The sequence below is a fragment of the Gastrolobium bilobum genome, unplaced genomic scaffold (genome assembly GCF_033153095.1).
Source record: "Gastrolobium bilobum isolate Gb01-03AN ecotype WA unplaced genomic scaffold, APGP_CSIRO_Gbil_v1 utg18211, whole genome shotgun sequence".
NCBI classification, from domain to species: Eukaryota; Viridiplantae; Streptophyta; class Magnoliopsida; order Fabales; family Fabaceae; genus Gastrolobium; species Gastrolobium bilobum.
Genome location: NW_026896264.1, coordinates 68875 through 95774, shown reverse-complemented (window position 1 = coordinate 95774; position 26900 = coordinate 68875). Strand labels below are relative to the sequence as shown.

The window sequence follows — 26900 nt, the reverse complement described above, 5'->3', positions numbered from 1 at the left end:
TCTGAAGACTATGCAGCATTCCAGACTCTTCTCAGAAAGGTCTCTCCTCAGTCTCAGGCCTCTGCTTCGGAAACTGGTAATCCCGTTGCTTGTGTTTCTCATTCTGCATCACTTGGCCCTTGGATATTTGACTCAGGTGCTACTGATCACCTCTGTGGTAATAAGGAACTATTTTCATCCCTTACATGTTCTGATAACTTACCCTCTTTTACCCGTGCTGATGGCACTAAGGCTCCTGTTCATGGAATTGGACAAATCTGTCCAACCTCCTCATTGACCTTAACATCGGTCTATTACATTCATAACATCCCTTACAATTTAATATCTGTTAGTAAATTGATCAACTCTCTTAACTGTATTGTCAATTTCTTAAATCATTCTGTTTCTGTGCAGGACCCGGGTACGGGGAAGACGATTGGAGTGGGCCATGAGTCACGGGGTCTGTTCTACCTGGTTGTGCCGAGTCCTTCCGTTGCTTGTTCTCTCACAAATCCTCCACAACTCATCCACAGTCGCCTCAGGCATCCTAGTCTTTCCAAGTTACAGAAGATGGTTCCTCTTTTGTCCGGTCTTCATACTTTAGATTGTCAATCATGTCAGCAAGGAAAGCACATACGCTCCTCCTTCGCTAATCGAGTCAAGAAACGAGCTGATGCTTCTTTTTCAATTATTCATTCAGATATTTGGGGTCCTAGTCGTAGTGTGTCTGTTTTAGGTTTTCGGTATTTTGTTACCTTTATTAATGATTTTTCTCGTTGTACTTGGATCTATTTAATGAAAAACCGTTCTAAGTTGTTTTTTATTTATCAAAAATTTTCTGCTGAAATTCATACTCAATTTGGTGCCTCTATTCGTATTTTACGTAGTGATAATGTTAAGGAATATGTTTCTGTGGACTTTTCTAATTTCTTAGCCAAACAGGGTATTTTACACCAAACTACTTGTTCTCACACTCCACAACAAAATGGAGTAGCTGAACGTAAGAATAGACACCTCATTGAGACTGCACGGACTCTTCTTATTCACATGCATGTTCCTCTTCACTTCTGGGCCGATGCAGTCCTTGCCTCTTCTTTTCTCATCAAACGTATGCCTTCTTCTGTGCTTGATAATGACATTCCTTATCACTTATTGCTTCCAGATATTCCTCTCTAACCTCTATCCCCACTTGTCTTTGGTTGTACCTGTTTTGTTCATGATCTCACCCCTGGTAAGGACAAGTTAACATCCAAAGCTTTTAAATGTATTTTTCTTGGTTATTCTCGTCTTCAAAAGGGTTATCGTTATTATTCTCCAGATCTTAAGCGTTACTTAGTTTCCGCTGATGTCACTTTTCTTGATCAACAACCCTTTCATTCTATCCCATCTCAGTTGTCACAGGTTGATCATGTTCTTACTGTCCTTTTTCTTGACTTGTCTTTGCCAGCTGCAGGTACTTCTATTCCAGATAAGCAACCTATTGCTTCAATACTTGCGGACCGTCCACTTCTCACTTATCAGTGTCGTAAAACTGTGCCTCCTGTCGACTCGACTCTTGCTGATTCATTGCCCCCTGCAGTTGATTCTTCCCCTCTGGATTCTTCACCAGAGGCTCTTCTTATTGCTCAAAGAAAAGGTACACGTACTACTCGAAACCCTTATCCTCTTTATACCTTTTTGGGCTATGACCGTCTTTTTTCACCTCATTTCACCTTTGTTTCTAGTCTTTCTTCTATTTCTATTCCTAAAACCACAGGTGAAGCACTTTCCCATCCAGGGTGGCGCCAAGCGATGCTTGATGAGATGACTGGACTTCATTCCAATGGCACTTGGGACCTTGTTTCTGCTCCTCCAGAGAAGTCTATAGTTGGTTGTCGCTGGGTGTTTACTGTAAAAGTTGGACCTGATGGTCATGTTGATCGACTCAAGGCACGCCTAGTTGCCAAGGGTTTTACTCAAATTTTTGGCCTTGATTATAGCGATAAATTCTCTCCGGTCGCTAAGATGGCGTCAGTCCGCCTATTTCTTGCCCTTGCTGCTGTTCGTCACTGGCCACTCCTTCAACTTGACATCAAAAATGCCTTTCTACATGGTGATTTGCAAGAGGAAGTTTACATGGAGCAACCACCTGGTTTTGTTGCTCAAGTGGAGTCTAAAAAAGTGTGTCGTCTTCGAAAATCCTTATATGGTCTCAAGCAATCTCCTCGAGTATGGTTCAATCGCTTCAGTTCTGCCGTTCAGGCGTTTGGCTTAATCCGCAGTAAAGTTAATCATTCTGTATTTTATAGGATTACATCTCCTGACAAGTGCATCTATTTGTTAGTGTATGTTGACGACATCATTCTCACCGGAAGTGATCAAGACGGAATTTGTCAGTTAGAAAACCATTTATTCAGTGCATTTCAAACAAAGGACCTTGGGAAGCTGCGTTACTTTTTGGGAATTGAGGTGACGCAATCTAGACATGGCATTTTTATTTGTCAAAGGAAGTATGCCCTGGATATCCTCGAAGAAACTGGTATGTTGGGGAGTAAACCAGTTGATACACCCATGGATTCTAATGTGAAGTTATTGTCCGGACAGGGGGAGCCGTTATCTGATCCTGGACGTTTTCGGAGGCTAATTGGGAAGCTCAATTATCTTACTGTGACTAGGCCAGATATTTCTTTCGCAGTTAGTACGACTAGTCAGTTTCTTGATTCCCCTTATGATTCACATTGGGATGCTGCTGTGAGGATCCTCCGATACATCAAAGGAGCACTAGGAAAATGTTTGTTGTATTCAGATCTGGGAAATACAGAAATTTGTGGTTATTCAGATGCTGAGCAGGATAACCCTCGGACAGGTGCTCTACTTCCGGCTATTGTGTTTTCTTTGGAGGAAACTTAATTTCGTGGAAGAGCAAGAAACAAGCTATAGTTGCTTGGTCTAGTGCAGAAGCTGAGTATCGTGCAATGGCAAATACTACCTGTGAGTTAATCTGGTTAAAGCAGTTAATTCAAGAGCTTCATCTTTGTGAATAGAAACAACCCATGACACTCATCTGTGATAATCAAGCTGCGCTACATATATCCTCTAATTCTGTCTTTCATGAGAGGACCAAACATATAGAGATTGATTGTCACTTCATTCGAGAAAAGATTCAATCAGGAGAAATCAAGACTGCTTTCTTCAACTCCTCTGATCAACTAGCGGATGTCTTCACTAAAGCTCTTAGAGGTCCTCGGGTTCAATACATTTGTAACAAGCTTGGTGCTCACAATATATATGCACCAGCTTGAGGGGGAGTGTTAGAATATATTAGATATGATTAGATATGATTAGTCTGATTAGATATGATTAGATATGATTAGAGTCTGTAATTATTCTGATTGTATTAGGTCTGGGCCTTTCATATAAGCTAAGTCTCTATATATTGTAACTCTCTGAATTAGATCAATACACAACATATTATTTTATATTCAAGTATATCAAGCTGTAGAAGAGGTCATTGATGAATGGCAGCAAGTGCAAGAAATAGGCGAATAGATGCCATTTTGGCAACAGGAGAAAAATTATCCCCATAGTCAAGACCAAATATCTGAGTGTATCCCTTGGCCACCAAACGAGCTTTGAGGCGATCAACAGTGCTAGCAGGACCAACTTTGACAGTGAATACCCATCGACAACCGACAACTGACTTTCCAGGAGTAGCATGAACAAGATCCCATGTGCCATTGAAGTGAAGTGCTTGCATTTCATCAATCATTGCTTGACGCCAACCCGGATGAGAGAGTGCTTCACCTGTGGTTTTAGGAATAGAAACAGACGAAATTCTAGAAACAAAAGTAAAATGTGGTGAAGAATGTCTATCATAACTCAATAAACTATAAAGTGGATGAGGGTTACGAGTGGATCGAATACCTTTGCGAAGGGCAATGGGAGTAATTTCTGATGGAGGATCCGGAGGGGAAGAGTCGACAGCAGCAGGCGGTGAGTCTGTAAGGGTCAAATCCGCTGAAGGCGCAGTCTGACGACGTTGATAGGTGAGAAAAGGACGGTCCTCAGGGATGGAGGCAAGGGGCCACTCCTCCGGGATAGAGTCTTCTGCAACTGGTAGACACAAATCAAGACAAGGAATAATAAAAACTTGATCAACTTGTGTTATCTGAGATGGGATAGAATGAAAAGGTTGTTGATCAAGGAAAGTGACAACAGCCGAGACAATATAACGCTTGAGATCAGGAGAGTAGCAACGATACCCTTTTTTAAAACGACTATATCCAAGGAAAATACACTTGAAGGCTTTGGATGTTAATTTATCTTTTCCTGGATTAAGATCATGAACAAAGCAGGTACATCCAAATACATGTGGAGGTAGAGGATAGGAAGGTGCTTCTGGAAATAAAACACTGTGGAACTTCGTTATTGAGTACGGAAGAGGGCATGCGATTGATGAGAAAGCAAGAGGTGATTATAGCATCTGCCCAAAAACGAAGTGGAACATTCATAAGAATTAGTAGGGTACGAGCAGTTTCAACCAGATGTCGATTCTTACGTTCGGCCACTCCATTTTGTTGTGGAGTGTGTGGACAAGTGGTCTGGTGTGACGTCCCACGTTTCTCCAAAAAATTAGAAAACTCAAGAGACACATATTCTTTTGCATTATCACTGCGCAAAATTTGAATAGAAACACCAAATTGAGTATTTATCTCAGCACAAATTTTTTGATAAATTGAAAGTAATTCAGAACGATTTTTCATTAAATAAACCCAAGTGCAACGAGAGAAATCATCAATAAAGGTGACAAAATAATGAAAATCCAAAACAGACATTGTTCGACTCGGACTCCAAATATCAGAATGAACAACAGAAAAAGGAGCATCAGCTCTTTTATTAACTCTATTAGCAAAGGAGTAGCGAGTGTGCTTTCCTTGCTGACAAGAATGACAGTTTAAAGACTTAAGACTGGATAAAAAAGGAACCATATGCTGAAGCTTGGAGAGGCTTGGATGACCCATACAGCTGTGAATTAGCTCAGGAGACTTTGTGAGAGAACAGGCTACTGGAGAAGGTGGTGCAATCAGATAGTAGAGACCTCGTGACTCAATGCTCGCTCCAATCGTCTTCCCCGTACCTGAATCCTGCATAGAAAAGGATTGTTTAGAGAAGGTAACAGTACATGAAAGAGAATGAATCAACTGGCCAGAGATTAAATTAAAAGGAATGCCAGGTATATAATAAACAGGGCTCAAAGTTAAAAGGGGAGTTGGGTTGGCTTCCCCAATTCCACGAGCAGGAGCCTTAGTGCCATCAACAAGAGTGACAGAGGGTAGGTTATTAGAATAAGAAAGTGAAGTGAAGAGATCTTTATTACCACAAAGATGATGAGTAGCAGCTGAGTCTATTATCCAGGGTCCAAGAGATGATTGATAAAAACAAGCAACATGATTACCAGTGTCTTGAGTAGGATCCTGAGAAGAAACCTTCTTGAGAAGTGCCTCAGTCGACACTTGAAAGAGTTACTAATCCAGTAGAAGGTGGTGTAGAACCAAGCCGGAGGGACGCACGGCGTTAGAGGAAGCGAAAATTCCCAGAACAAAGAGCTCTGGTACCAAATTAAAATGTATGAATATATTGTATTCAATTGTGTCTAGAACTGTACAAAAGGCCTCTATTTAAAGAGGTTAAATGACCTAATCGGCCAAGCCCAAATAACCTGCTAGAATAACAGAATAATAAATAACACAATGCTATTTAATATTATATTATTTCTAACAGTATTAGTACTAATTATTAGACGACAATCTAACTTCACGTTGATGAGGTCACAATCAATCTCAATGTTCTTTTTCTATTAGGCTGAACCAGATAACGAGTAATGCTTTTGGTAGTTTTATTGTCACAATACAGTTCCATTATATCTTGTTTAAAGATTGTCCAATATAACCTTTAGCCATAACAATACACAAACCCCTTTGCCGTAGCTCGAAACTCTCGTACTCGGCTTCTCCACTTAACCAAATAACCACATTTTGTTTCATATTCCTTCACGTAACTAAATTCCCACCAAAAAACATACAATAACTTGATCTTTTGTCAATTACTGATCCTACGCAATTGGCATACATATACAAATTTGACATCAATTCGGTCCTTTTATCATAGAGAATGTAATTTTAGACCCTCAGTCTTGAGGTCTGTACACAAAAGGATGATTTTGATTTAATTTTTCATGATTGAAGGAGTGAATTGATGTCAAAGCTCTTGGAGGATGTTAGGATCCCATTTGCAAGGTATGAGACTTGAAGTCCTACATTGGTTGTATGGGCAACTAATGTGGGGTTTATAAGGCCTTGGACACTCCCACCCTTTGAGTTAGCTTTTGGGGTAGTGCATCCCAAGGTTCTTATCAAATGGTATCAGAGCCTTCCACTGTGTCTTCCGGTTGCAATCGAGTGGCGTGAGTGGTGACGCCGGCATTGCAATGTTCGCTTGAGGCTAGTAAAAGACTAGCACAAAGCCAGCCTGCGTGAGCGTTGGGGCTGCGGAGTGTGGTGGAATGTTAGGATCCCATTTGCAAGGTATGAGACTTAAAGTCCCACATTGGTTGTATGAGCAACTAATATGGAATTTATAAGGCCTTGAGTACTCTCACCTTTTGAGCTAGCTTTTAGGATGTGCATCCCAAAGTTCTTATCAGAGGACCAAAGTGATGACACTTGTACCTTTAGAGGACTGAAACAAGGTTTACTCTCTTGTTGGGTTCTTGTTGATTTCAGTTTTTATGTAGTGAAACTCAACCAGTCTACAATTTATAATTATTTTTTACATTTATTATGTCCAGTTCCCGTGGGAACTTCAGACATGTCAAGTGGATCCGTGAGACGGGTTTCTCGCGAAGATATCCAGCAGGTAACTTGTGATCTTCAGCTTCACTTCTTCAACACATTTCTGTATTGCGTTACTGCTTTTATTTTCAAGTTTATTTTGTTCCATAGATGAATTAATGTTTGGATATATAATTTACTAGCAGAAAATAGTTTCTTTGCTAGACTTGGTGTGACTGAGATGATTTTTAACTGTGCCAGTGCCGATCTTAACTTCAACATAAGATGCTTAGCTTGACTAGTTCAAACTAGCTTGCAATTATAAACTTAAAAAATACTGCTTGTGATGGATTTTTTGTTTTTACATTTCTTCGTTGTCAGCTTTGGAATATTATTTCTTATTGACTGCAGACACACAAACAGTAGTTAGCTTTACGCACTATGTTGTTACATGTCATTTGGAGATTCATTAAATTATTCAATTTCTATGTGTAACACATGATAAAGCCCAATTCTATGTGTAACTTTAATTTAGTGAGGAAAAGGAGAATAGGAAATCATTGCTTGAATTCTTACAATAATTTGAGTAAGAACCTTAATGACATACAACAGGTATACAATGATGGCAGGTAAAATGGAGAAAATTAGGTTTTTAAAACCCTTGAATAGTCCCTTTGGATGGGAAAACCAAAAGGAAAGGATTTCTTTTTAAACTTTAGCATAACCTAGACTATGCCATGTCAAAAAGTTGCCTATTCATCATGTGTGTAATAAGTATGTAGGCTGCGTCAGAGGGAAAAAAGGCACAGATGTCATAGCATGCATATTGACTGGTTTTCCTTGTACATCATTTGTAGAGTAGAGGTTCTTTTGATGATATTACTATTGGAGTGTACATATAGTGGGATAGGGTTAATTTTTAAGTCAGTAGAACCTTTTCCTCTTTTACAAATATTTCAATGAAATATTATGATCCTTTCTTTTTCATTATGCTCAAAGATATGTTATACACATTCCTCTCTTTCTCTTCTCCCATACCAAAAGTCACAGTACAGTTTTAGAAAGATAGACTGCACTGTCCACTTCTGCGCTCATACATAAATTGCTGAAAGCTAATTGGAATAACTCATTTGCACCAAGCAAAAAAGAGGAGAATTCATGCTAGGACAATTTAGGAAGCTCATTCATATACTCCTTTCTAGAAAATGATAAGCACTTGTTTCATATACTCCTTTCTAGAAAATGATAAGCACTTGCAATTTTGACCTCTGTCCGCCGATTGCTGAAATTATTCTTTTATTTAAGTAGTGAACACTAGTTTAATTTATAAATCTAAACATTTTGTTGCAGTATGGAATAAGGAAAAATGGGATATCATAAAGGAATACCAGGAATTTGGAAATATGTCATATTTGTTTGGTTTGATATTTTCTTTTACTTGAATAAAAAATAATAATGTTGTGTATTAAGCTCATACAAAGAGTTACAATATATAGAGACCCTAATGGGCTTAAGTGAGAAGCCCAAACCTAATACAAAACTAAATAGGAAAATAATATTTACATATAGAAAGGTAATCTATTCAAATCTATATCAAATCTATATAACTAATATTTCCTATTCTAACACTCCCCTGTAACACCCCATGTGCATCCGGTGTATTAAACATACATATGGTAATAACGCAGCTAAATAAATGCGAAAGCTAACTTTTTCTTTCTAATTATGTACACATTAAATTAACCAAGTTGATTACTTATCCTTTTACAAAATATCGCCTGTATGTAAATTGCAATAAATAGCTACACTGAATAACCTCATTCAATATATGTGTATCCAGTCACGGAACTACAACATGTAGACCGGACAATATCCTGATACATTATACAACTCAAGTAAAATCAAACACGTTTGATATCGATGTGGCATGGACAACCCCCATGCTCACCAAATAAGGCACGTAGCTAATCAATGTCTCAAGTCAAATAACAATGCACTGAAAGTAAAACATGAAGTAATATCCAGGCATATAATAAAAGCAGCATGCATATCAGCTCAACTCTGGCCTCCTGCCACCAGAGATCTCAACTCCCGAGGTACCTGTACTTGAAAATGTGCCCCAACATGGGGTGAGATCTCTAAAAAGAAATCTCAGTAAGACAAGGGGTCCTCAAGGATCTCTCTACCCCAAGCTCACTTACATGTGCAATATAAGTTCTAAAATAGAATAACAGTATAATTTCATAATCCGTGCAATGCAGCATATATCCATGTAATGTGTGTATGCATCCCACTGGTCAGAGAATAAAAGGTAGGGTTTACATACGTCTACAACCTACAGTACAAGACTCCTCGCTTGTACCTCACCCACAGAGTTACCATCTTGTATGTCTCCACATATTCAGGGGTTACCGTCTAGGTGGAACATCACATACATATCATATGGCATTTGCACTCATAAAACAGCTCAATAGCACATCACTAATCATCACATATTTTCATAAAACACATCATGCATAAAATCATCCCTCCATGAGGTATGGTGGAACCAACAATGGGCAAAACAGAGGACACGAAAGCTTACCTGTCAAACTAGCAATATCAAGCTAAAACCCCGGGTCACCAAACAGCAAGGTCACGGTCTGTTCATACCAGAAATATCATTAATATTCATAGCCCAAAGTTCCATTAAGGTTCTACATAGTGTTTAAGACTTTTCAACTTATTTTAAGTGTTTTTAGGCTCAATTTGCAAGAAGTATTCGAATACTTCTCGATGAGTATTCGAATACCCCATGTCCCCAGAAAGTATCTCAATACTTTCACTAAAGTATTCGAATACCACAAAGTATACGAATACTTTTACTACAGTATCCTAATACCACAAGGTATTCGAATACTCCTTGAGAAGTATTCGAATACTACCAAGTATCCGAATACTTTTACTAAGGTATTCGAATACTTTCCTTTCCAAAAAAGTATCCCAATACTCCTTCATGAGTATTCGACTACCTCCTGATGAGTATTCGAATACTCCACGAAAAGTATTCGAATACTTATCAGGCAGAATGCAGAAACTCGTGCAGTTTCTGCATAATACTTATTTTAAAGGTCCTCCCAAGATTTTGAGTCCAATGACTCCACAAACAGAAGTTCATTAACACTTATTATGTATGGATTATCAGCCCTCAACTTGAATAATCAAAGCTTCCCTTTTTAATGACTCAAACAAGCTAAAATCATGAAATTTCAAGGGAAATGATCAAAATGATACCTTAACGCTTGTGAAATCAGAAAAGGAAGTGACTTGGTGATTTCTATACCACTCTAGGATTCTGCCACTACAAGGCCACAAAAATGGTCCACAAGCTTGGTCCTTTTTCTCCAAAGGTAGCTTTTTGAAGCTCCAAATGCCAAGTAAATGGCTCCCACAACACTCACCAAGAAGTCAGCTCCCAACACTCACCCAAACAGAAGCTAAAACTCAGAAATGAAACACCTATCTCCCTGACAATGCTAACTACTCAGTGTTTATAAGATCGAAGAGGAAGAATCAATGTAAAAGGTGTGTTTTTGGTTCATTTCCATGCATAAAGGTCAAGACTTCAAGAGGAGAAGAAGGTTTAGAACAAGGAAGCAAGGGGAGCCTCTACGTAGAGAATATGGAATTAGACCTAGGGCTTTGTGCCCTGTAGTATTTATAGGCGTATTAAACTAATCCGTCGGTATTAGTTCTAATAGCTCCGCTAATCATTTTAACCTCAAATTTCATATTCTGAACCTAACCATTTTTCTAGGATTTGTCATATTTTTATTATAATTTTCGCAGCACTTTGCCGGTATGCGTTTTATACGCAGTCAGTATTAATTCTGACATCAAAACTCATTATTATGACTCCAAACTTGGTATTTTTAACCTAGATATTATTCTAGGAATATTCATATGCTTATTATAATTTTTCGGGATACTTCACCGGTATACAATTATACCGTGAAGCGGAACCGATATCTGTACTTTTCATCAGAACAACGATTTAAGCATTATTTGTCCTTCTCAATAATTATTCTAATCTTTCTATATTTATCCAAGGTCAATTATGGAATTATTTCTTAATTTCATAATTAAGTTATTTAAATTTCAAATTTAACGGTGCGAGTTCTTACATTCACCCCATCTTTTAACAATTTTGTCCTCAAAATTAGAGACATACCTGTCCCTAAACTGATGCTCGTCCTCCTGCTCCCAAGTACACTCCTCAAGAGTTTTTCCTTCCCATTGCACTTTGACCATAGGAATGATCTTGCTCCTTAGCTTTTTCTCACCAAGATCAAGAATTTTGAGTGATCTTACGAGAGTCTTTAAGTTCTCCCGAATTTCCACATCATCCGGTTGCTCTACGTGCGTAGGATCCGCTATGTTTCTCTGAAGCTGTGACACGTGAAACACGTTATGGATGTTGGCCAAGTTCGGAGGTAAGGCAAGCCGGTAGGCAACATGCCCTACCTTACCAAGTATCTGGTATGACCCAATGAATCTCGGGCTAAGCTTCCTCACTCCGAGGGCCCGGCCAACACCGGTGACGGGTGAAAGTCTCACGAACACATGTTCACCCTCACTGAATTCCAGTGGCCGATGCTTGTTATCATAGTAGTTCTTCTGGCGATTCTGTGCTTGCTTTAGCTTCTCTCTGATCATCTGGATCTGCTGGGTAGTCTCTTGGACAAAGTCCAATCCAAACAACTCTCGATCCCCAACCTCAGATCAACAGGTAGGATTCCGACACCTCCTACCATACAACGCCTCGTAGGGTGCCATGCCCAGGCTAGCATGAAAACTGTTGTACGAAAACTCAACCAAAGGTAGGTATTGATCCCATGCTGAGCCCTGCTCCAAGGTGCAAGCTCTCAACATGTCCTCCAACGTCTGGATGGTTCGATTAGTCTGTCCATCAGTCTGAGGGTGATAGGCTGTACTTAATCTCAACTGAGTACCAAAAGCTCCCTGCAGTGCCTCCCAGAACTGAGATGTGAGCTTCGGGTCCTATCATTAATGATTCTCTCGGGCACCCTGTAAAGCCTCACAATCTCGCGAACATAAAGTTTGGCCAATTGCTCTGTAGTGAAGCTCACCTTCACACGAAGAAAATGGGCAGACTTAGTCAATCTGTCCACAATGACCCAAATCGAGTCACAACCAGCACGAGTCTTTGGCAATCCCACCATGAAGTCCATGGAAATGCTCTCCCATTTCCATTGCGGAATCTTAAGAGGTTGAAGCTTACCAGACGGTTTATGTTTTCAATCTTCACTTTCTGGCATATCAAACACTTGGACACATATACAGTTATATCCTTCTTCATGCCCGGCCACCAAAAGTTTTTCTTCAAGTCCTCGTACATTTTTGGAGCCCTAGGGTGGATAGTGAATTGGCCCTTATGAGCCTCTGACATCACCTCCTCAGCCAATGGACCTCTAGGTACTACAATCCTCTTCTGGAACATTAACAATCTGTCTTTATTCCAAGATACACCATCTTGGTTTTTCACATAATCAAGGGACTCTCTTTGAACTTGCGCCTCTTTGATGTTCTCCACTAGCTCATTTTCCACTCTCACAGTTTCCAATAGTGCACCCTCAAACAACGAGGTCACCGTCAAGTCTTGGAACTTATCAATTACATCAAAGTCACCCATCATCAAACTGGATAAACTTACGGATTTTCGACTCAAAGCATCAGCTACCACATTGGCCTTGCCAGGATGGTACTTCAACTCAAAGTCGTAGTCTTTCAGAAATTCCATTCATCTTCTTTGTCTCATATTCAGCTCCTTCTGGTCAAATAGGTACTTCAAGCTCTTATGATCGCTGAACACCGCAAACTTCATACCATACAAGTAATGCCTCGAAATCTTAAAGGCAAAAACAGTAGCAGCCAACTCCAAATCATGAGTCGGGTAATTCTCCTCATGAAGCTTCAGTTGCCTCGAAGCATAAGCAACAACTCTTCCAGTTTGCATCAACACACAGCCTAACCCCTTCGTAGAAGCCTCACAATAAAGCTCAAGCTACTCCGCAGGATCAGGAAGGATCAACATTGGTGCAGTGGTCAATCTCTGCTTCAATTCCTGAAAGCATTCCTCACACTTGTGAGTCCCACAAACAGAGTCTCCTTCCGGGTAAGGCGAGTCAATGGCAATACCATCTTGGAGAATCCCTCAATGAACCTCCTGTAGTAACCGACCAAACTCAAGAAACTGCTAACTTCTGTAACGGTTTTGGGTCTCTCCCAATCCAACACTACCTCAATCTTGTTTGGATCTACTGTAACTCCTTCTGCAGAAATCACATGCCCAAGGAATTTCACCGAATTGAGCCAAAAATCACACTTCGAAGGCTTTGCATAAAGCTTTTTCTCCTTACGCACCTGTAACACAATCCTCAAGTGCTGCACATGCTACTCCTCCTCATTCTTGGAGGAAATCAAAATATCGTCAATGAAGACGATCACAAAACGATCTAAGTATGGCTGAAAGATGCAGTTCATGTAATTCATGAACACTGCTGGTGCATTGGTGAGTTCAAACGGGATCACCAAATACTCATAATGACCGTATCTCGAACGAAACGCGGTCTTGGTTACATCCTCCGGTTTAACCTGGATCTCATGGTATCCGGACCGAAGTTCAATCTTGGAATACACGCAAGCTCCACTAAGTTGATCCAATAGATTATCAATACGAGGGAGGGGATACTTGTTCTTGATTGTCACCTTGTTCAACTGTCTGTAATCGGTGCACAATCGCATTGTTCTATCTTTCTTCTTAACAAAGATGACCGGTGCTCCCCATGGAGACACACTTGGTCGGATGAAGTCTTTTGCGGAAACTAAATAGGAAAAGAATATTTACATATAAGAAGGTAATCTATTCAAATCTATATCAAATCTATATATCTAATATTTCCTATTCTAACACTTTTAATTAAGTACTAATTTGTATTGTCAGTTATTATTTTACAAAATTTGGGATTTCTATTGAATGAAGACTTTATTTTGTAATTTGGATTGCTTGACTGTAAAATTCAGTTATTGTTTTACATAATTTGGGATTTCTATTGATCGAAGACTTTATTTTTAATTTGTATTGTGATAAAGCCCAACCCATAAAGGTTTACAAGAGAGATTAAAATAGGAGGAGTTGGATTTCAAGTGTTGAAGTTGGCCCAAAGGAGAATTCAAGTGCTGAAGTTGGCCCAAAGGAGAATGTTGGTATAATTGGTCCAAGTGCTGAGGAACCAAGAGAAGGGGATGACCAAAATATCCCCTAACAGAATTTGTGTATGAACCACCAAGTTGGTTATGTAGGAATGGGTTAAAAGGAGAGCTAGGGTGCTATGTGCACCATTCTGGACTTTATTGGAGTGGAACTTGGGAGAAAGTGTGGCCTTTCCGACTGCCTCAAGCCTATCTTTACGTTAATGCTTGTTATTTCCTTTTGAATTCACTGTAATTGTCATTGTGATTCGTTTCTGTTTGTAATTTCTTTTACTGATTAAATGGAAAGCTGAGTATTCTGACCCATATTTCAGTGTTCATTTTGTTAAACTTCTCATATTACTGGTTGAGTTGTATCAATTGGTATCAGAGCTCTGATCTTGGAGCTCTGTGGGATGGTCAGTACCAGAAGAATGGATAATCGATTGGAAATTTTGGAAGAAGGGCTGTGCAGGAATAACGTTCGTCAAGATGAAGTGATGCAAAAGATTGAAGCAACTGAGATAGGAGTGGCTGAAATCATCCGAAGGTTGGATGTGATGGCCGAAGGAAGGAGAAACCGTTCTCGGAATGGAGAAGATGAATCTGATGATAGTGTTTCAGAGGCCAACGGAGGCCCACATGCGAGAAGGTTCCACACGGTGAATGCAGGAATCAGACGACTGGAGATCCCTATTTTTTATGGTGAGGACGCGTTTGGATGGTTAAGCAAGATGGAACGGTATTTCGCCATTAATGGCGTAAGAGAGGCTGAGAAGGTAGGAGCGGTGTTAGTGGTCCTCGAAGGTGAAGCTTTGCACTGGCTTCATTGGTGGGAAGTTAACAACCCCAATGCAATCTGGGCACTTTTCCGACGAGAGCTACTCAGTAGGTTTCAACTAGAAGTCCTGGATAACCCATATCGGGCCGTATACACACTGAAACAGTGGGGAAGCGTGGCTGAATTCCGAGCTGAATTCGAGAAGATGGTGGGCGCGTTGCGTTTCGCTGATGAAGATTTGCTCAAGGGTGCGTGGTTAAATGGGGTTCATAGCAGTAGCAGTATCAGAGATGCATGGGTAGAGGAAGGAGGGGGGCCTGTTGGCCGAACCTGGACCCAGGGGGGCTTTCGTCCCTCAGTGGGCCCAAAATCAGGAGCTGGCCCAAATGAAGTAAAAAGCGGGGTAGCAGCGCACGTAGGTCAAGCACAGGGGTCCAACTCAAACCAGTCCAACAATTCTCACACGTTTAACCTTATTGCACACAACGCTCAGCCGAATGACATGAAAGGGGGAATGGTGACCAGGGGCTCAACAGTTGCCACAGGCGTCCGCACGCAAGAAAGCTATGTGAACCAAGGAAGAAGGCTGACCCAAGCAGAGCTGCATGACCAACAAGATCGCGGACTCAGTTTTAAGTGCAACGAATGTTGGAATCTCACTCATAGGTGCCAAGTCTGTCAGCTACACTTGTTACTGGTAGACGTTGATGACGAAGAGGATGGTGAGGTGTACGGCGAAGAACATGGGTTGACAGTAGATCCAGAATCGAACGACGCTGAAAAGGAGCTGCAACTTTCCATGAATAGTTTGCTAGGGCTCACTTCAAACCAAACGTTGAAAGCTTGGGGGGGAATTTTGGGTCAGAAAGTAGAGGTGATGATAGATTGTGGAGCATCTAAAAATTTTGTGAGGACAACTATCGTGGAACGTCTTGGATTGAAGGTGACATCGACTTCAGTGTATCAAGTAGAGGTGGGGAATGGCCACAAAGTCAAGTGTCAAGGGGTCTGTAAAGAGGTGGGAATCCAGCTTCAAAATGCTAAGATAAAACAAGATCTTTACTTGTTCGAACTTGGTGGGGCAGATGTGGTACTAGGTCTAGAATGGCTTACACAACTGGGAGAGATAAAGGCCAATTTCAGAGATATGACCCTTTGTTTCGGACAAGGAGACAAGAAAGTAGTGATTAGGGGAGACCCTGCCCTCTCACGATCCGAGGTTTCACTCAAGTCCATCGTGAAGGCCCTTCATGATTAAAGGCAAGGATATTTTCTTAGCCCAGAGACTTAACGCAAGGGAAAATGGAACTAGCAGCTGGGAAGGGTTGGAGGCTCTACTGTTAGAGTACTAGGATCTGTTCCAAGCAGCAACCTTACTATCACCCAAGAGGGCTTGTGATCACGCCATCAACCTTCAGCCCGGAGGTCAAGTACCCAATTTGCGTCCGTACAGGTACCCTCACTACCAGAAAACAGAGATAGAAAAATTAGTTTCTGAGTTAATGGACAATGGGTGGATTAGACACAGCACTAGCCCTTACTCTAGCCCGGTGATATTAGTTAAAAAAAAAAAATGGTAGTTGGCGTGTGTGCGTGGATTACAGAGCTTTGATCAAGCTCACAGTGCTTGACAAGTTCCCCATTCTTGTAGTGGAGGAACTGTTTAATGAACTAGGAGGATCAAATTTTTTTTCTAAGTTGGATATGAAGTCTGGGTACCACCAGATCAGGATGAAAGAAGATGATATTCCAAAAACCGGGCTTAGGACACACGAAGGGCATTACGAGTATTTGGTAATGCCTTTTAGGTTGACTAATGCACCTTCTACGTTCCAAGCATTAATGAATGCGGTTCTGAGGCCGTTCTTGAGGAAATTCACACTGGTGTTCTTAGATGATATTTTAATTTATAGTAGAAACAGGGAAGAACACGAAGAACATTTAAGAAAGGTGTTTGAGGCTCTAAGGCATCATCAGCTGGTAGTGAACCCGAAAAAATGTTGTTTTGGAGGTGCTCAGGTTGAGTACTGTAAAGAACCTTGGGATACACCACCCCAAAAGTTAGCTCAAAGGGTGGGAGTGGCCAAGGCCTTATAAACTCCACATTAGTTGCACATACAACCAATGTGAGACTATATATCTCAACACGCCCCCTCACACAAGAGCCCATTGGGCTTGAAGAGTGGACAATGCAATAGGCCCAGCCTACTGTGTTAAGAAACGCCACAAGAGAAAGTGGGGGGCGACGAGGCTCTAATACCATATAAAGAACCTTGGGATACACCACCCCAAAAGCTAGCTCAAAGGGTGGGAGTGGCCAAGGCCTTATAAACTCCACATTAGTTGCACATACAACCAATGTGGGATGTTGAGATATATAAAACCATTAATGTAACCTCACCCAGCAGCTTAAGCTTTTGGGTCGAATTGGTTCTTTACATGGTATCAGAGCCTCGTGTCTCGGGTTCGATCCTCGCCTTCCCCCACTTTCTTTCAAGTGGAATTTCTTTGTTCGCAAAAGTAGGTGGACCTGTGCATTGTCCACTCTTCAAGCCTTGTGGGCTCTCGTGTGAGGGGGCGTGTTGAGATATATAAAACCATTAATGTAACCTCACCCAACAGTTTAAGCTTTTGGGTTGAATTGGTTCTTTACAAGTACCTTGGACACATTATTTCGGCAGATGGAATAATGCTGACCCTAGTAAATTGCAAGCTATGAACGATTGGCCTGTCCCTAAAAACGTCAAGGGTTTCTGTGGTTTCTGGGGTTGACAGGTTATTACAGGCGGTTCGTTAGAGACTACGGCAAAATTGCGAAACCACTCACCAACTTGTTGAAGAAAGATGGATTCAAATGGGATAGGGAGGCTGAAGAGGCGTTCAAACAATTAAAAAGATGTATGAGTATGGTTCCAGTGTTAGCTCCGCCAGATTTCCACAAAGTTTTTACGGTAGTGATAGATGCGTCAGGAAAAGGCATTGGGGCAGTTTTGATGCAGGAAAATAAGCCTTTGGCATATATCAGTCAGGGGTTTTCCCCTAAGGCTCAAAATAAGTCTGTGTATGAAAAAGAGTTAATGGCGATTGTGTTTGCGATTGAAAAATGGCTTGATAAGAACCTTGGGATACACCACCTCAAAAGCTAGCTTAAAAGGTGGGAGTGCCCAAGGCCTTATAAACTCCACATTAGTTGCCCATACAACCAATGTGGGATTATATATCTCAATACGCCCCCTCACACAAGAGCCCATTGGGCTTGAAGAGTGGATGATGCAACAGGCCCAGCCTACCTGTGCTAAGAAATTCCACAAGAGAAAGTGGGGGGCGGCGAGGTTTGAACTCGGGAGATGAGGCTCTGATACCACTTGATAAGAACCTTGGAATACACCACCCAAAAAGCTAGCTCAAAGGGTGAGAGTGCTCTAGGCCTTATAAACTCCACATTAATTGCTCATACAACCAATGTGGGATTATATATCTCAACACGCCCCCCTCACACGAGAGCCCACTGGGCTTGTATGGTGGATAATACACAGGCCCACCTACCTATGCGAACAAAGAAATTCCACTTGAAAGAAAGTGGGGGGCGGCGAGGATCGAACCCGAGACACGAGGCTCTGATACCATGTAAAGAACCAATTCAACCCAAAAGCTTAGTTCAAAGGGTGGGAGTGCCCAAGGCCTATAAACTCCACATTAGTTGCTCATACAACCAATGTGGGACTATATATCTCAACAGAAACGTTACCTCATGGGGAGACATTTTATAGTGAATAATGATCAGAAGAGTTTATAACATTTATTGGAACAAAAGGTCCTAGGAGAGGATCAACAGTGGTGGATGTCAAAATTAATTGGTTTTGATTTTGAAATAATTATCAACCGTGAAAGGAGAACCAGGTGGCTGATGCCCTTTCCCGTCAGATGCACTTTGATGCCATATCGCACGTTCAACTGTTGGATTTGGAAGAACTGGAGAGGGAGGTGCAACTAGACAACAAACTAAGGAAAATTCTTCATGATTTACTTGTGCAACCGGAGGCACATGATGGATTTGAAGTAAAGGAAGTGAGACTTTTTTACAGAGGCAGGTTAGTATTACCAAAAGGATCTCGGTTCATTCCCTTGCTCCTCAAGGATGTTCATGACTCTTGTTTAGGAGGACACTCTGGTTACTTGCGCACCTACAAACGGCTGGCTGGATTGGTGTATTGGGAGGGAATGAAGGGTCAAATTATGGATTATGTGGCTGCTTGTGAGGTGTTCCAACTATGCAAACCACAAAATCTAAGTCCAGCTGGGTTATTACAGCCCCTGCCCATTCCCAATAGTGTGTGGAAGGACAATTCGATGGATTTTGTCGGTGGACTTCCAAAGACTATGGGAGTGGATACTATATTTATCGTAGTGGATCGTCTCACAAAGTATGCCCATTTTTTCTCTATCCAACATCCCTATACAGCCAAGGAGATAGCAGATTTGTTCATTAGGGAGGTGGTTAAACTTCATGGGTTCCCTGGGACTATTGTTTCCGATAGAGACAAAGTTTTTCTTAGTTCGTTTTGGGCTGAATTGTTCAAGAGTTTGGGGACAAAACTTAACTATAGCACAACTTATCATCCCCAATCAAATGGGCAAACTGAAGTAGTCAACAGATGTTTGAAGGCATATTTGCGATGTTTCTGCAGTACCAAACCCAAATAGTGGCCAAAATGGGTCCATTGGGCCGAGTTTTGGTATAACACAACTTATAAAGACTCTTTGGAAATGACACCATTTAAGGCATTATATGGGAGGGATCCTCTAACTTTGTTTCGTTGTGGTAGACTGGTAGCTTTGTGCCTTCTGTGGATGCAGTGTCGCAAACGTTAGCTAAACGCGATAGTATTCTGCAAGAGTTAAAAACCAACCTGTTGCAAGCCCAAGATAGGATGAAAGTGCACACTAATCAGCATCGCAGAGAGGTAAATTTCGCAGTGGGGGACTTAGTATATCTGAAATTGCAGCCTTATCGCCTAAAATCCATTGCTAGGAGGATGAATGAGAAATTAAGTCCACGATTCTATGGACCATATCCGGTTGTGGACTGCATTGGTATTGCTGCTTATCGGATCTAGCTTCCTGAGGGTTGCAAGGTGCACCCTGTTTTTCATGTCTCTCTCCTTAAAAAGGCTGTCACCACTGTACCCAATGCACAACCTTTGCCATTGGTTCTGAATGAAGGGTGGGAGCTGCAGTTGGAACCTGAAACAGTTTTGCAGTGGAGGTATTCGGCATGGGGTAGTTTGCAAGTTCTGATTAAATGGAAACAACTCCCAGATTTTGAGAATTCATGGGAAGAGTTCGAGATCATCAACGTTCAATTCCCGCATTTCCACCTTGAGGACAAGGTGCTTAAAATGGGGGGAAGTATTGATAAAGCCCAACTCATAAAGGTTTACAAGAGAGATAAAAATAGGAGGACTAGGATTTCAAGTGCTGAAGTTGGCCCAAAGGAGAATGTTGGTATAATTGGTCCAAGTGCTGAGGACCCAAGAGAAGGGGATGACCAAAATATCCCCTAACAGAATGTGTGTATGAATCACGAAGTTGGTTACGGAGGAATGGGTTAAAAGGAGAGCTAGGGTGCTATGTGCACCATTCTGGAATCTATTGGAGTGGAACTTGGGAGAGAGTGTGGCCTCTCCAACTGCCTCACGCCTATCTTTACGTTAAATCTTGTTATTTCCTTTTGAATTCACTGTAATTGTCATTGTGATTCGTTTCTGTCTGTAATTTTTGTAGAATATGTAGAATATTCTAGATAGTATTTATTGATCCAGTTGGTAGTTGTATATTTAGTTGGTAGTTGTATATTTATTGATGTAGTTGTTGGTTGTATATTTATTAAAGTAGTTGAGGTAGTTGGATGTACTCAATATAAAAAGGACCCATTGGGTCTCTCAATGAATCAAGAAAGTGTTATTTAGACAAAACACTTCTACTTTTCTTCCTGGTATCAGAGCCTGGTTATATTCCAGTCTCTTCCCCGTTCTGATTTATTTTTAAGTCATTTTCCTATTCCTTTTTTTTTCGTTTTAGCCACTGCCCAAGTCAGAATCCTTACCTAGACACCTCCAACCACGAAACCAAGGCCACCATTAGGTTCAGAACAGGATTCTGAGCCAGCCCACAGAAGACTTGTAGCAGTACTGTTCATTACTGTAGCAATTACTGTTTCACTGTAGCCAAGATTGCTCTCATTCATTGATTTTGGCGAGCAACCCTCTTCCTGTTTTGAGGGTCAAAATCGTATTTGGAGGAACTTTTTTCTGGGTACCTGTTGTTAGAAAACCATGGACGCTGAAAATTTTGAAAATTCGTCTTTTCAGAAATTGATGTCTCAACCTACTAAGGCAACTAGTCATGTTGCTCAAAAAGGTATGGTATTCCATGTTGAACGTAGTAATCGTTGGATCCTTGATTCAGGGGCCTCTGATCACATGACAGGTAATGCAACCTTATTTTTCTCCTATACTCCTTACTATCACCCGTCACGAATAAGAACAGTTGATGGGAATTTCTCCACTATTGCGGGAAAGGGATCCATTAAACTTTCTGAGCATATTATTTTGAACTCAGTACTTCATGTTCCCTCTCTTACTTGTAATCTCATCTCTATTAGCAAACTTACTGCTGAGTTGCATTGTGTTGCTAAGTTCTCTGCAAATTCTTGTATCTTTTAAGAATAGGACTCGGGGATGATGATTGGCAGTGCTAGAGAGGAAGAAGGGCTCTACTATTTTACAGATGTTCATTGTGAAAAGAGGATTTTTTCGAACCACTCTCTATGTTTATCAGATGACTGTAATGATGTTTTGTTATGGCAACGTAGGTTGGGACACCCAAATTTTGTTTATCTCCAGAAGTTATTGCCGAACTTATTTATCAATAAAAAGCCAAGTTCCCTTCTTTGTGATATTTGTCAGCTTGCAAAGCACTCTCGTGTCACTTATTCTCCTAAGAAATATCATGAATCTTCTCCCTTTACATTGATTCATAGTGATATTTGGGGACCTGCTCGTGAAAAAAATGTCTTGGGTGCTCGTTGGTTTATTACTTTCATTGATGATCATTCTAGGGTATGTTGGGTATATCTCTTAAAGGATAAGTCTGAGGCAGCATCCACTTTTAAAAACTTTCATGCTATGATTCAAACTCAATTTCAGACTTTTATCAAAATTCTACGAACAGACAATGGTACTGAATATTTTAATTCAGTTCTTGGAGATTACCTAAACCAGCATGGAATTATTCATCAAAGTTCTTGTCCTAACACCCCTCAACAAAATGGGGTGGCTGAAAGAAAAAATAGACATCTAATTGAAGTTGCTCGAGCTCTTTTATTCACGATGCATGTCCCTAAATATCTGTGGGGGAATGCCGTCTTGACAGCCTGTTATCTCATTAATCGGATGCCTTCTCGGGTACTAAATTTTCATTCTCCTTTATCCTGTCTTACTAAATCTTTTCCCTCTTTCAGTGCTCTTTCTTCTCTTCCTCCCAAAATATTTGGCTGTGTGGTTTTTGTGCATATTCCTCCACATCAAAGGTCCAAACTTGACCCTAAATCCATCAGATGTGTCTTCATAGGATATTCCCCTAATCAAAAAGGTTATAAGTGTTACTCACATTCTCTCCGTAAGGTTTTTGTTTCCATGGATGTTATCTTTTATGAGACACAATCCTTTTTTTCCCCGACTTCTCTTCAGGGGGAGTCTATTGGTATTGGTATGGATGAAGATAAGCCTGGGAAACCAAATGATGTTGTTGTCTTACCTTGGCCTTTGGAAACAGGTGAAGTTATTGCGAAGGAAACAGGGGGAGCAACTATTCCTGAATCTAATGATCCTTCTTGTGATCCTCCTGGTAAATGGGGAAAATTTTACAGCAGGCGCAAAACACATGAAGATACTCTAGACTGCCAGGACCCTGACTCGAGTCCTTGTTCCAGCAACCCACTTGAATGTACTAGTACAGCCAACGTTGATATGCCTATTGCTCTTCGGAAAGGTACTAGATCTTGCACTGCTCATCCTATTTCCCATTATATCTCATATGAAAAGTTGTCTCCAGGTTTTCGTGCTTTCAACACTATGTTAGATAGTACCAAGATACCCAAAAATATCCAAGAAGCACTTGATGACCCAAGATGGAGGAATGCAGTATTAGAAGAAATGGATGCACTTACAAAAAATGGAACATGGGAGTTTGTGACATTACCTAAAGGAAAGAAAACTATTGGTTGCAAGTGGGTGTTCACATTAAAATTCAATGCAGACACTAGCATCAATAGGTATAAGGCCAGATTAGTTGCTAAGGGATTTACTCAGACTCATGGGATAGATTATCAGGAGACATTTGCTCCTGTTGCCAAACTTAACACTATCCGCGTTCTGCTATCTCTTGCCGCCAACCTTGATTGGCCATTGCAACAGTTAGATGTTAAGAATGCCTTCTTGAATGGTGATCTCCATGAGGAAGTTTACATGGATCCACCTCCTGGTTTTGAAAAAGGGGATGGTTCTGTGTGCAATTTGCAGAAGTCTCTCTATGGACTTAAACAATCTCCCAGAGAATGGTTTGGGAAATTTACTCAAGCTGTTAAGGGAGAGGGTTCACCCAAGCTCAGACTGATCACACTTTATTTTTTAAACACTCAGACAAAGAAAGAATTGCTATTCTGATCGTTTATGTTGATGACATAATTGTCACTGGTAATGATAGCGAGGAGATAACCTCTTTGAAAAAATGTTTAGCTGACCAGTTTGAACTAAAAGATCTTGGATCTCTCAAATATTTCCTTGGCATGGAAATTGCTCGGAGTAAGGAAGGAATTTCTTTAACTCAGAAAAAATACATTCTAGACCTGTTGCAAGAAACAGGTATGCTTGGGTGCAAGCCGGCAGAGACTCCAATTAAAGCTAATATTAAGATGGGAGTTGAGGACGGGGAAGATGTTGATAGGGAGCAGTACCAGAGACTAGTAGGGAAATTAATCTATTTGTCTCACACTCGTCCTGATATTGCTTTTGCTCATGGTTAGCCAATTCATGCATTCTCCTAAGGAAAAACACCTTAGTGCTGTTTATAGAATTCTCAAATACCTCAAAAATACCCCTGGTCGAGGAATTTTCTTTAAAAAGGGGCACAAAAGGATGATTGAAATCTATACAGATGCAGACTGGGCTGGCTCTGCAATGGACCGAAGATCTACTTCAGGATATTGTACTTATGTCTGGGGAAACCTTGTGACCTGGAGAAGTAAGAAACAAATTGCTGTTGCAAGAAGCAGTGCAGAAGCGAAATTTCGGGCTCTAGCTCATGGTATTTGTGAAGGAATTTGGTTACGAAGGCTTCTGGAGGAGTTGAAGATCTCTTATTCCCTACCTATCAGATTATATTGTGATAATAAGGCTGCTGTCAGCATTGCTCAAAATCCTGTTCATCATGACAGAACAAAACATGTGGAAGTTGATCGTCACTTTATCAAAGAGAAATTAGAAGACGGTAGTGTATGCTTGACATATATACCTACCAAGGAACAGACGGCGGATATCCTCACCAAAGGATTACTTAAGCCGACCTTTGAGAATTTGATCAGCAAGTTGGGAATGATCAATATATATCTCCCAACTTGAGGGGGAGTGTAGAATATGTAGAATATTCTAGATAGTATTTATTGATGCAGTTGATAGTTGTATATTTATTGATGTAGTTGGTGGTTGTATATTTATTAAAGTAGTTGAGGTAGTTGGATGTACTCAATATAAAAAGGACTCATTGGGTCTCTCAATGAATCAAGAAAGTGTTATTCAGACAAAACACTTCTACTTTTCTTCAATTTCTTTTACTGATTAAATGAAAAGCTGAGTATTCAGACCCATATTTCAGTGTTCATTTTGTTAAACTTCTCATATTACTGGTTGAGTTGTATCAGATTGCTTGACTGTCAAATTGGGTAATTATTAAGACTAGCTAAGTTTTGGTATTTAAGAATTCTTTCCATGTAGTTTGATATCACTGTTTGTAATTTTGTCATTTAAGTTACTATTGAGTAGTTCTGTTGATTCTATCTTTTAATCTTTCACTTACCGTTCCCTTAACTCTGTTTATGCTACATTGACAATGTTTTTTTTATTTGACACATTCTAGGTGCAAAATCTCATAGAACGATGTCTGCAACTATATATGAACCCAAAAGAAGTTGTGGAAACGCTACTAACTCAAGCAAAAATTGAGCCTGGTTTTACTGAACTTGGTAGTTTCTTTTGTTCGGTAGCATGATTTTATTTTAGTTTTTTAAATTTTTTTTTATTCTGCTATACACACACACACACAAGCTGAGAGTGTGAGGTCAATTTGTTTCAAGTAAAATCAATCGTGACTATCCATGTGTGGCTGAATGGTCAATATTAGCTCTTCGCAAACTCTCATTTGATATGCCATATATATATATATATATATGTGTGTGTGGCTTTGGTGCTAGTTTTGTACTAGTCCTGGGCGAACAATCTTAGCGTCAGCCGTGACGCCACTCAATTGCAACTGGGAGACATAATAGAAGGTCTGTGATACACCTCCACCCCTTAAAAGGTATTTGCGAAAGAAGTTCAAGAGCAAGATGGGTACTCAAAATGACCAAAATAACAAACCCACACACGCTGCAATTGTTGATTCAACAACAAATCAGTTAGAGGAAGTCACCACACATGCTGCAATTGCTGACTTAGCAACAAATCAGTTAGAGTAGGTCACTCAGCACCTTTTAGTGGGTGAAGGATCACACGTTGGGGGTGCTTAAATAGAAAGAAAGGGGAGTAAACCAGGAGGCAAAAACTTGGGAATTTTGGGAGGAAAACAGGGCTTCTTGAATTGTCCTGATTACCTTTGATCTTTCTGCTATTTTGAGTGTCGTCCTTTGCTTCTTCATCGTTCCTTGCTTATCAAGATCAAGCAGCGCTGCAGACATCACCCTCACCTACCAAATCGTGTTGTTGTGTTGATGATCAATTGTGTGCTTTTGCTGTCCCTTTCCATCTTTTGGCTTTCACCGCTCTTATTAGCGTGGTTTATCTTCCTATATTCTTAGCATTTTTTAGTGACATAATGGTTGGATGTGGGCTTTGGATATGTGGTTACTGGATAGAAAAAAAGTTATAGATAATTTTTTAGAACTATAATTTGAGATTAAAGTATTTTGGTTTTTGAGAATATATAAAAATTACAAAATGTTGATTCTATTAGTTATTTAATAGCGAGCACATTAGTCTATGAAAAAATAAAAAATAGAATAACATACTTATAATAGTGGTTCTTAAAAGATTAAGAAAGTATTTCTGTATTTTTATAAACTATTGTATTTACTGTCAAATTTCTCAAAAGACAAATTTAGATATTAATGGAGTTTTATACTTGCTTATTATAGTCTACTCAAGCTTGGTTTAAAAATAGAGAAATATTCATCAAAGAAAAGAGAAAAAATTTAAAGTAAAACAAAAACAAAATTTCTTCAAAAAAAATATATGAAGTAGTGGCTGGTGGGTAGACAGTAGACAGTTAGAAAAAAAATAGCAAGCATAAAAGAAAGTATTGAGAATGACACGATGCATAATGGTTTTGAATCTTTGATAACTATAATTTACAATACTATTTTGGCTGAAAGTTGTTTTATTATTTATTGGGTTTTTGGCTGAAACTTGTTTTATTATTTATTATTGTGTTTTTGTGTTTTTGGCTGAAGCTTGAAAGCCTTAAGCTATCATTTCTCTAATCTTTGATTAAATATAGTTTGAAATCATATGGCTTCATCAAGTGCTGTTGATAGTAGTAGCACTTTGGCTTCTGTAAGTGTAAGTATTGAAAAAGGTTTTCAGTATATAGATATTGAATAATTACATGAGGAATGAAGAGTATTTATACAAGAAAAAATAGTTAAGCATGACTCAGCTATGACTCACCAAACCTAATCACAATCATAAGAATGACTCGGCTATGACTCACTAAACCTAATCACAATTAATTCTAATTAATTACAATTA

The 26900-nt window shown here is 40.1% G+C and overlaps 1 protein-coding gene and 1 long non-coding RNA gene across 6 annotated transcripts in view; one reads left to right on the top strand and one right to left on the bottom strand.

Annotated features, from left to right (window-relative positions):
- The window catches only part of LOC133298491 (uncharacterized), a 59041-nt gene that overhangs the window by 6123 nt on the left and 26018 nt on the right, over positions 1-26900 (top strand). For 2 of the 5 annotated variants that reach the window (XM_061497788.1, XM_061497785.1), the window contains exons 1-3: positions 6322-6706; positions 6806-6873; positions 25015-25120. In XM_061497788.1, the coding sequence (XP_061353772.1) occupies positions 6637-6706; positions 6806-6873; positions 25015-25120 (244 nt within the window). In that variant the 5' untranslated portion in view covers positions 6322-6636. Of the gene's footprint in view, positions 1-5386; positions 5585-6321; positions 6707-6805; positions 6874-25014; positions 25121-26900 lie in introns of those variants that run through there. The other 3 variants (XM_061497787.1, XM_061497786.1, XM_061497789.1) reach the window with 3 other exon arrangements.
- LOC133298492 (uncharacterized) lies at positions 8777-25794 on the bottom strand. The gene is made up of 3 exons (XR_009749811.1): positions 25748-25794; positions 9373-9430; positions 8777-8888 (listed from the first exon to the last, which is right to left on the bottom strand). It is a non-coding gene; the product is annotated as an uncharacterized LOC133298492 (long non-coding RNA).